Raw genomic sequence first — 11,413 nt, 5'->3', positions numbered from 1 at the left:
TGTAAAAAGCTGAACTAAATTGGAGACAGTGCAGCAAAATCTGGAGTCCTGTCTTAAGTGACATGGATGTGAACTCATACAGCCTTTATAAATAATCTGCTCTCACATTTGAGCCTTTTGTTTCCAACAATGCATCAAATCATTACAGAAAAAGTTTAATTCCTAACAGCAGATGCGTATTGCTTCAAAAACTGACAGACTTATGGGCTGAGCTCTGTGACTCACGTTCTGTGTGAAAGGTGCTAAATAAATTACGTTGAATAGATAAACTGAATAACTGACTAACTCATGATTGTGACAACAGAAGTATTTTTATTGTGATTTAAGGGTTTGTTTCAGTTTCAAGGTTAGGGTTAAAATCTTGACAGAAACAAAAAAATAAAGAAATAAACTACATTAAAAAAAGCAATTAAAGGAAAAAACATTTTATACAATAAAACTTTTAAAAAGAAAATTAAACATTCAATACAATTAAATTATATTAAACAGACAAAGTATTTAATTATGAAATTAAACATTTTTAAACAAAATATTAAACATTAAAGATGAAATATTTTAGATAATTAAACATTTAAAAAAATACAATTAAAAGAGAAGAATATTAAACATCTAAAAAATACAAAACATTTAATAAGATTATTAAACCTTTAAAAAGACAATACAATTAAAAAATGTAATGTTTAATTAGAAAATTAAATCTTAAAGACAATAAAACTTTAAATAGGATTAAACAGAAAATTAAATGAAACGTTTAAAAATAAAATTAAACATTAAAAGGGGGTAAAACATTTAAAAAGAAAAACCTTAAAGATTTAATCTAAAAATTAAACACTGGGAAAGAAAAGGAAAATTTCCAAACAAGCCAATAAAACATTTGAAAAAACAACAATTAAACATTAAAAAGACAAAACATTCCAAAATCAAATCAGACATTAGAAAAGAACAAAAGGTGAGAAAAGAGCAAAACTAAACATGTAAGAAGAATCAAACTCAAGACAAAATATTTGAAAAGACACCAGTTAGACTTTAGAAGATCAAATTAAACAAAACAGACAATAAAACAATCATAAAGAGCAAAAACAGATAAAGGTCTTAAAGTGTTTTCTAGTCTGAAAACAAAACATCAAGTTGTTTCTTCAAACATTTCCTCTTTCTGTGTTCTTGGTTTGACTGTGGACACTGGACAGATTTACTAAGAACTCATTAGAGAAAACTGCTTTCCAGATAAAGTCTACTAGTAGTTGAAGGCACTGATCAAACTGTTACCTTCTGATCTCCACAAACTTTACTGTTAAGTGAAGAGAATCAAAGTTTGTTCAGGATTTCTAAAGAACCCAGAGGTGAAGGTCTGAGAAGAACTCAGATGGATGATCTAAATGTGAAATCAAGACTCATGGTCACAAGTTTTAAGGCTTTTGTTAACCACAAAGTTCAAACTAAAACAGAAGTACTGAGAAACTTTTAAAATTTCAGCCCTCAGACTGTCTCAAAGTTCAAACTAACAGTGAACTACTCAGGAACTTAGAAGATTTCAGTCCTTGGACTATCTGAAAGTGAAACAGAGATCTAATGTGGGACTTAGAAAACTTCAGTCCTCAGACTGTGTGAAAGCTCAGGTCCTGAGGACTCGGGAGGTGTGGAGGCTTTGGAAAGTCTTGGAACTGAGGGTTCAACCCTCCAGCACAAAGGCTGAAGTCCAACCTCCTGAGAAAAACGGTCAAGATGAGACTCAAGTTAAAAAAAACTTGAAAATGACAAAAAATAGATGATAAATACACAAAAAAAGGAGGATTAGTATCTGAGTGAGTAGCTCAGGGGGCTAAGAGGAGGGACTACCAAGTAAAAGGTAGCAGGATCAAGTCCTACCACTGGCATTTTTCTTTCATTCATTGTCTAAGTTTTTCAAAAAATTTAAAACAGGTCTGATCTTGAACCCACGACCTGCAGCACCATAGGCAAACCCTTAACTCACTGAGTTACAGATCAGATAAAAAAAATATGATTTCGTCGTCCCTTTGACATCGTAGTTTACAAGTGACCACATGGGTGGAGTCAGGGTGGAGTCTGGGTGGAGTCAGGGCAGGGGAGGTGGGTGGCGTTTTTTCATGCCAAAGGCTATACTATGATGTTTTCTCAGAGACATACTAAGTAGTGTCTATGGATACGGGTCCGTATCCGTAGCCCACAGGCTACGGGTACGGCACTTTCCATTTGCCAGACAGATACGGACCCGTACGCGAGTCTCGCGAGTCAAGAAGCTGCTAACCACTGCAAACTGTTGAAAGGTAAGCAAAGGTTAAGGTTAGGGTTAGTGTTAGGGTCAGGTTTAGGGTCCGTACCTGTCGTACCGATGCTACGGGTCCGTACAGCTAGCGTCTACCGGGAGTCACGTGACCAGATCTCGCGTATCTGATTGGCAAATGGCAAGTGCCGTAGTCCACAGGCTACGGGTACGGGTCCGTACCTCTAGCAACAACCGACATACTATGCTACTCTGCTCTGGCCCTGGGCTGCTGCACTCCTCCTCTGTTGTTTTCTGGATTGTACTCAGCTGCATGCCTTCATCCATTCGGCCTCCGTTGATTCGTCCCGCCTGCCATCTCTGGAGCTGAAGCTGAATTGGATCAGACCAAAATACAGTCCAATCACGATGCCAGCTGCCTCTCAAAAGGCTCCTTCATGTGGCAGCACTTCTTCTGAGGGGAAGCTGAGCTTCAGCAGAACTTTGGAGATGTGTTCCAGTGGTTGGTGGATGTGTGGGGAGATAGAGAGGAACCTTTGAATTGTTCAGAAAGGAAAACAGGGAAACCATTGGTAGTTTTAGTTTAGGGTGCTACTGCAGTGTGTTTTTGGGTTTTGAGAGGTGAACAGGAAGAGGTTTTTTTTCATATTGATGATCTTTTTCTTTGTTCCTGGTTGGAATGCCCATCAAAGTCAACGTGAAGTTCACTTTTAGTTCTGTTGATTTATTTTTATTTTACTAACACCCATTTGCTTTTAAACCCCTCACATGCTGTGTTGTTGTAAACTTACTCTTTCAAATAAATACTCGTCTAACCCTCTGGAAACAGCGTTTGGACTGTTTTTTTGTTGTTCCTCACTTACTTTAGACAGCCATAACAACGTTTTATGGACCAAAGGCTAAACTATGATGTTTTTAGCACGACCTGCTATACTATAGGCTTTTTAAATTGACATATTATTATGACGTTTTTTTTTTAAGCAAGATATAACAATTTGAACAGTTTTACAAATTACTATACTTTCACTTGTGCAATGAAATATTATTCTATGGGAATTTTTAGACCACATATTATACTCTGATGTTTTCTTGAATAACACACTATTTTGACAATATACTGCACTATGACACTTTTTGAACCACATAATAATCTATGGTTTTGTTTTGTTTTGTTTTTTGCTGACATGCTATACTATGAACTACAGGCCATACTATGTTATTCTTGAAAAAGTATCCTGTTCTTTGACATTTTCTGAACTACATCCTAAACTATGGCGTTATACACACAGAGCTTTGTTACATGTTAATTTATAATATACATTTTTTTTCTGTTTTGTTTTTTGACGGGATTACCACAGACCTGACCGTGAACACCGTTGACACCCACCTGAGGGAGACGCTGCCTGAGATCTCCAGGTTGCTTGATCGTGGTCTTTCTGCTCCAGAACGCCTTCATCAACTACGTCTTCTTTTGAAAAGGCCCTCAGATGCTGCAATCTCTGACCTTAAAGAGGAACTGCTACTTTCTCGTCTTCTCCTCCGGCATCAGGAAACGTCTTCAAAGCTTTTTTATTTTTAAATTTTTTTTTATTGTGTATTATACATATTTACAGTGAATTTTCCATTTACATACATATTTACAGCAAATACAGACAGTTCATTCCAATGATTTTCAAACTTTTGTTACAATACAACATTCAAATAAAGAACGAGAGAAAAAAAACGAGGGAAAAAAAGAAAAAACAAAACTAAAAGAATTCTGACAATTACATAACATTAAAAAAAACAAAAACAAAAACAAAAACAGAGGCATCTCTTTAACAAAACAGTTCTTCATAAATATTTCATACTTCTATTGATTTTTTGTTTGTAAGGTATTTCAATGACTGAAAGTAATGATTTATTTCAGCGAGTCTTCTTCACATCCAAACGATCAAACAAACGTCATTGATGCATTCAGGTGCAGTCGGACAATAAAGTTGCGTTCAAGAGCGTCGCAAACCGGAATATCAGTAATGTAAATTTCCAACGAAAATTTTTGGGGAGGTACCGGGCTCCCAGGGAAGATCCATCACTGGTCTGGCGTAAAGCAGAAGAATGCTGATCGACTCCCTGCAGAGGCCTGCAGCACATTGCTGGTATAATAGGCTGGGAAGAGGACACCCAGAGGAGAACCATTTCACCAAGGCAAATTGTGAAGAATGTGTGTGTGTGTGTGTGTGTGTGTGTGTGTGTGTGTGTGTGTGTGTGTGTACTTGTTTCTGCTATTCCGGTGGGGACTTTGACCTGACTATTTGCTATAAAGGTGGGGACTTGTCTTACGGTGGGGACCTAAAATGAGGTCCCCACGGGTGGCAACACCGTTTTCTTGGCCATATTGTTGTTAATAAAAAATGTAAAAGTGCAAAAACGTTTGTTTAGGGTTAGGCATTGATTTGGTGATGGTTAAGGTTAGGGTTAGGGTAAGGGTTAGGAGTTAGATATGAATGGGAGTCAATGGTAAGTCCCCACCGGTATAGAAAAACAAACATGTGTGTGTGTGTGTGTGTGTGTGTGTGTGTGTGTGTGTGTGTGTGTGTGTGTGTGTGTGTGTGTGTGTGCGTGTGTGTGATTGTGTTGACAGACACCATTAGCTACTCTCTGGGTGGTTGAGCTCTTGGACAGGAAGTGATTTCATCCAGTTTTCAAGGTAGAGGGGTGGAGGACTATCTGTGCACTGCAGAAATCAGTAAAATCTAAATTTGCTGCCTGCACCCTGCTCACCTTAAATATAGCAGTCTGAGTGTTAGAATCAAGTTTTTCTGAGTGGGCTTACATCCAAGATCGCTGTCATACACCTGCACATGTTCACACACACACACACACCCACACACACACACACACACACACACACACACTGTGTATTCCTATCTTTTTGGGGACCTACCATTGACTCCCATTCATATCTAACCCCTAACCCTTACCCTAACCCTAACCTTAACCCTAACCCTAACCAAAACAATGGCTAACCCTAAAGAAACATTTTTGCACTTTTACTTTTTCAGTAACAACAACATGGCCAAGAAAACACTGTTTCCCTGTATGGGGACCCAAATGAGGTCCCCACAAATGACATTTTCTCTGGTTTTCCTATGGTTGTGAGGACATAGTCCCCACAACCCCTATAATTACACGTCACACACACACACACACACACACACACACACACACACACACACACACACACACACACACACACACACACACACACACACACACACACACACACACACACACACACAGGCTCAGCGCTCGAAACCTTTCCCTCGTCACTCTAAATGCAAATGGGGGTGATCATTGGAGACAGGCTCGACTCCTGGAGAGATGAGGTTGTCATTTAAGGGGAGTGCCGGCGACGCTCTGAAATTACCAATTACACACCTCGTCCATAGCCAGTGTTGGCCGGAGAGAGAAGGAAGTCGATAAGAAAGGAGGAAGATGGAGAGGAGAGAAATGAGGCAAAGAGGAGAAGATGGAGGGAAGGAATGAAAAGAGGGGCAGAATGTCAGCTTAATTCCCAAACACCCCTCAATCGCCAACACCCCTGACAGGAACACTCTGTCAGATAACTGTAGCTGGATTGTTGTTCTTAAGGCTTCACAAGCTCCTAATGAGCACACTGTGGGAGAGGATGATTATAATTAGTGCACGATACAATATGATTCTGTGGGTGAGTCCTAATGGGCTGTACAGGAAATGTGTTTGTGATGTATCACGGCACATAAATGCATAACTGTGAGTAGTTTCCTCTCATTTAACCCTCATGTTATCCGTGTATGGCCATATTTTCAACATTTTGGGGAAATTTTTGAACATTTTTTGGTGGAAAAAAGAAATGTTAAAAAAAGGTGTTTCTTTAAGATCTTTTTTTTACTCTTTTTTGAAAATATTTACAAGAATTTTCTCGCCAAATTTGGAGGATTTTTTTTTTAAATAAAACTTTTAAGGAATTATTGGAATTTTCTTCCTGAATTGTTTTCCAAATTTTCAGAAATTTGGGGAATTTTTTTTGCTGATATTTTGGATTTTTTTCAGACAAGGAAACCATATTTTCTGGTGCCATTAAATGAAGAGAACAGGAGGGTTAACATCCATTAAAAAGCTGCAGGCAAATGCAAGAAGACACTGAAAATCGGTTTTAAAACAAAGGCATTTATTGCGAAAAATGCACTTGACATGAAAAAACAATCAAATCAACCACGGGTCATCAGTACAAGACGATGTATAATGATCACATGGTAGAGAGCGCTGGGCGTGGCCAGCACAGAGCATGACTTCAAATGGCACAAAAGGCCTATAAATATTCTGCACAATATAGAATTATATATATACTTCTTTTTTTTTCTCTGTTTCTCTTGCTGTACCGCCGCTTTTCCATCTCGACTTAGTCCTGATGAGGCATGAGCGTCCATGCTGCACCAAGCTTTTTCATAAAGTTTCTTTTTTTTGTGTAAAGAGCTACATACAGAGGCCTCCTCCCGCCCTCTCACACACACACAAACACCCAAGTATCCATAGGAACAAATATGACCGACATCTAGTTCAAGATGGCAGGGTGAGAGCTCAGGCTTCCTGGAAGGATGGGAGAAAAAATTTAAATAAAAAAAGCTTGGGGAGTAATTTGATGAAGCCAATTGATGACCATACTGCTGTGCACTGGGGTGTTTTATGTTGTGTTCAAGCCCAGTGGGAATAACCGCCGCTGTTGGCAGCTCGTTTTACATTTTTCAAGCCGTCTGAATGAGTGGTATTTACAACCAGGAAGCTGAGGCAAACAACAAGCTCACATCACGTAATTAAAACACATGAAAACATCGGAGAAACCAGCGGTTCAAGTTATTTTATGTAAAGTGACCACCGTGCAGCAGTGGTTTTATTCCTGACGTTTTGACTGTTGTAAACTCTTTCTCCTCACAGCGTCGTCTCCATGGAGATGCGCTGATCTGGTGAACACAAATGAGGACTTGTGCTTAAGTTTCACTCAATAGAAATTAGAGTCCTCAGTTCAGCGGGCGTACAAACAGATAAAGAAAAAAAAAAAAGCCCTGCTCGGGGTTCGTGTAGAGTTGTTCCGGGATCTGCTGGTTATTGCCATCGAGCCTGATCCGACAGACACAACCAGCAGGCTCATCGTACTGATACATACAGAAAGAAAGAGGGAAAGAGCCTAGAATAAATTGAGGAGTGTGTATTTGTGTGTGTGTGCTGACATTTGTAGGCACTAGGGTTTGACTGACAGGGTTTGAAGGCCAGTGGAACGATGTTTAGATCGAAGTTTCCTATAACTAATATCCAAAATTTGACATTTACTTTCCCCTTTTTGTTATTTTCAAGGAAAATAAAGTGGCACTTTTAATTGACTGAACCAAAACACCCCATTAAACTCATACAAAGGTCATAGTCTGGTACAAAATGAGATCAAATAGACAAAATTGATCAGTCTAATGCGTATAGAGTCAGACTAGCTGTTCATATCTGCGATACAAAACGAGAAAACTTCAGTCGAACTCGAGTTTGTGTGAGCTGTGATCGAGTGTTTTTGGTTTATCTGTTGCTCCAGGATTACCCATAGTGCACTGCCACTGGCCAGAGGATGATAACAACATCCTGACAGGTCACCTTCACTTCAGAGTCCAGGGTGGACATGTTAACAAATCATGTTTTCTTGCTTACATTTTAAATTATACTTGTCTTTTTTTTTTTTTTTACTACGCTGAGAATATAGTGTGTTGCCATATATCAAAGTATGAGAGCTAAACGGGGGGAGAGAGGTTATTAAAAAGCTCCACTTTTGAGTCCGATTTATGATCTGTGCTGTTGCTCCCGTCTTGTGCTTGTTTACTGCTAGTCTGTGGAGATCTTGTTGGAAGGTTTCACTCAGATCTTAGTGTTTATTCTGCAGTTGGATCAACCGGGAATAAGACGTAACTTAAGTTTCCAAACTATGATTTTGTTGTCCTCTAGAGTTTGGGAAGAATTTACTGATAAAATGCCAAAAACAAACAAACAAACAAAAGAAGTTGTTTTGTGCCATTTTGAGTCCATGTGGATTGAATTCTTTTTCCATCTGTTTGTATTTACTGTCTTCCCAATGTGCCATAAAAGACTCAATAGTGCTTCACCAATTGGAGACTCTTAGTTTCAGGTTAGAGCCAATTTGTGTGCTTAATAAATGAATAAGCGGTTTGTTTGTGCTTCATTCTGGCCCATTTAAAGAAAAAAAAAAGCAGGTGAGGAAAGTCACTCACGCCCTGCAACTGTGTTCTTCTCACTGCTGACCTCTCGCTATCTGATGTCCTCATACAGTCAAGGTCTGAGTGTCGCTGTGCTTCTGTCTCCACCAACAGGGAAAAAAGGTAGATGGTTGTGGTAGGATGTAAACTAGACGAGCCCGGATCCACATTCAGGACGCAAAGATTCACAGAAGCAGACTTGACTCCACGCTCACTAAAGCGGTACAAAAACACTTGTTCAAGGTCGACAAGATCGGCGAAAAAGTCAAAGGCTGGCAGTCGTATGATGGGAAAACCCGTGTCCCTGCGCTCCGACTCGCAGGCGCTTCCTTGACACAAGCATCGAATCAGCGCACGTTTGGCTTCGCAATGTTGCTGCAGTCAGAAAAAAACCATCAACTCCATCTGAAGAAAAGGCTTAGGAAGAGGAATTACTGCTAGCAATCTTTGTGACAGAATTCTTTGTATTTCAAGTAGGGAATTTCTGAGGAGCGTTCATGTTGGTAACTATGATTTTGTTGGTTTGTCAGACTAAAAAAAGGCTGAATAAAGATTAAGTCATTTTGCCCCAGCAAAGATATTTGTGCCTGCTTAAAGAAAATTCATGTTTATAACCCGAAGGATGAGACAAGCAGCAGTGGAAATCCCTTTTGTCAAGTAAATACATGTGTAAAATACTGTATGTGTAGGTACACTGGCAGGTTGTATCAAATATTATTAACCGAGTGCATTTCTTTAGTTTCTAATCTCATACAGAAGTTCAAAAACAACTTTATAAATACAAATGAATCCTTTAAAAGACTTTTGGTGTAACTTGCTGCTCTTTTTTACATTCAACAAGCCAGTTAATTCAGTTTAATCCAACTGTGGGTCCTATGAAAACCAAATTTAATTAATAAAAGTAACATAAAAAAAGTTGTATAATTTATGTTAAAAGATATAAATAGAAAAAAAAATGAAGGACCTAATTCATATTTGACTATTTGCACCATTTGATTTTATATTAAACTCCCTGTGATGCATCATCACAGCCTGACAACACAAACATCTATTTCAACATATAAAAAAACGTAATAATGCTACATGCATCGTCAACACATATTGGGCTGAAAGGAAACATGTGCTCGTCACACATTAGACGCGGAGATGTGCTTACAATGATCCTGGAGTGTCGGCTCACGCACTTCCCTCGTCGCCTGGCCGTGAAATTTTCACTTCTCAAACGGAGAAAGCACCCGATTACAAGTTCTGAGGTCTCAGTGGAAAAGCAGAGCTAATGCTTCTTGTGCTAGTGTTTGCTGGTGGATGATGCCAAGGAGGAGGAGAACTGGGAGGCAGGGTTCGTCCTTCTGTGCTCTTTGAGTCTTGTGTGCCTTCAGTAGTCAACGTCACGGGCCTGTAAACCGAGTCTGGTGGAGCCCCTCTGACCCAGCGCTGGGCCGGTGAACGGAAAGCTGCCCTGCTTGTTGTGGCTGGGCTGGTTGAAGCCGGGACGAGCTTTCCTGTACAGCGTGTGTGTGTTAGTTGGACTGATAAGGATTTCTGAAGACTATTCTCATTAGTTTTTGACAGTAACATGTTTTAAATTCAAAGTCCAGTGTTTTTTAACCAATTACTCTGGGAAAATGACTAAATCATGCTTGGAGATCAACATGGTAAATTTAAATTCTTCACTTTAAATCCACACAAATTAAATTTTTAGGGTTAGCAGCTTCTTAAGGCAAGTTTAAATTGATTTTTTTTTTTTGCAGGTCAGTGTTCACCTATCATTAACCCTCCTGTTGTCCTTATTTATGGGGACCAAAAATGATTGTTTCCTTGTCTGAAAAAAAATTCAAAAATTCAGCAGAAAAAAATTCCCAAATTTCTGAAAATTTGCAAAACCTTCAGGAAGAAAATTCCAATAATCCCTTAAACGTTCCATTTAAAAATCAACCAAATTTGGCAAAAAAATTCTTGTAAATATTTTCAAAAACTGAGTAAAAATATTCCCAAAAAATCCTAAAAAATATCTAAAGTTATGACATATATATCAGTAAAACTTCTAATATTTTCTTTAAGAACGTTCACAAAAAAATCAGCCAAAATCCAGGGAAATTTGCTGGATTTTGGTATTTTTTGCGAATGTTCTTAAGAAACATTTTTAACATTTCTTTTTTTCCACAAAAAAATGTTCAAAGATTTCCCAAAAATGTTGAAAATGTGGACATCAGAAGTTTCACTGTGAAAATATATCTATATTTTTTTTTTACACATTTTCAAACTTTAAAACGGGTCAATTTTGTCCAGCAGGACAACACGAGGGTTAACTTAAAAGTATAAATCTCGGAATCCAATATCAGCCCAACGTTTGTGTATGTGTGTGTCTGTACCTTGTGTTTGTGTGTGTTGTATGACTCAGAAACAGGAACAGTGTGCGCTCATTTGTTCACTTTCTGCAGTTCAGAAACTCTCGACGAAGCTGCCGGGAAACAGGCCGGTCTGTCCCGTCCTCTGCAGGGTGCCTTTGTACCAGCCGTCCTCCCTCTTCTTATGAACGAACACCACGTCTCCTTCCCGCAGTTCGATCTCCGCCTCGCTCTGGGGTGGGTAGGGCACCACCACACGATACCTGCCGCACAAAGAGACAGCTGTAGGACACGCAAACTCTCTGCGTACAGCACATCACACGCTAAAAGAATTAAATCAGTGGAGCTTTCTCCACAATAATCAAATTAGAGAAGGTGTTCCACAGAGAGCGGTGTGGATTCGAGGTGAAATATCCGCCCTGAGTTTTTCTGGAATCCATCAAAGAATTTAATGGGTTCGAGGAGTTATATATATATATATATTGCGGTTACGTGTCCACTCAACCTTCCTAGCTCACTTCATTTAGTAATTCTTGCATTTTCCAGAATGT

At 39.0% G+C, this 11,413-nt stretch overlaps 1 protein-coding gene across 4 annotated transcripts in view; it reads right to left on the bottom strand.

The window, feature by feature from the left end:
• Nucleotides 1-6,413: 6,413 nt before the first annotated feature.
• LOC110957562 (E3 ubiquitin-protein ligase SH3RF3) overlaps nucleotides 6,414-11,413 on the bottom strand; it is a 112,861-nt gene continuing 107,861 nt past the window's right edge. For all 4 annotated transcript variants that reach the window (XM_051958867.1, XM_051958866.1, XM_022203620.2 and 1 more), the window contains exon 10: nucleotides 6,414-11,125. In XM_051958867.1, the coding sequence (XP_051814827.1) occupies nucleotides 10,957-11,125 (169 nt within the window). In that variant the 3' untranslated portion in view covers nucleotides 6,414-10,956. The remainder of the gene's footprint in view (nucleotides 11,126-11,413) is intronic.

This window comes from Acanthochromis polyacanthus, chromosome 14 (genome assembly GCF_021347895.1).
Source record: "Acanthochromis polyacanthus isolate Apoly-LR-REF ecotype Palm Island chromosome 14, KAUST_Apoly_ChrSc, whole genome shotgun sequence".
Lineage (NCBI taxonomy): Eukaryota > Metazoa > Chordata > Actinopteri > Pomacentridae > Acanthochromis > Acanthochromis polyacanthus.
This window is presented reverse-complemented; position numbering and strand designations above follow the sequence as displayed.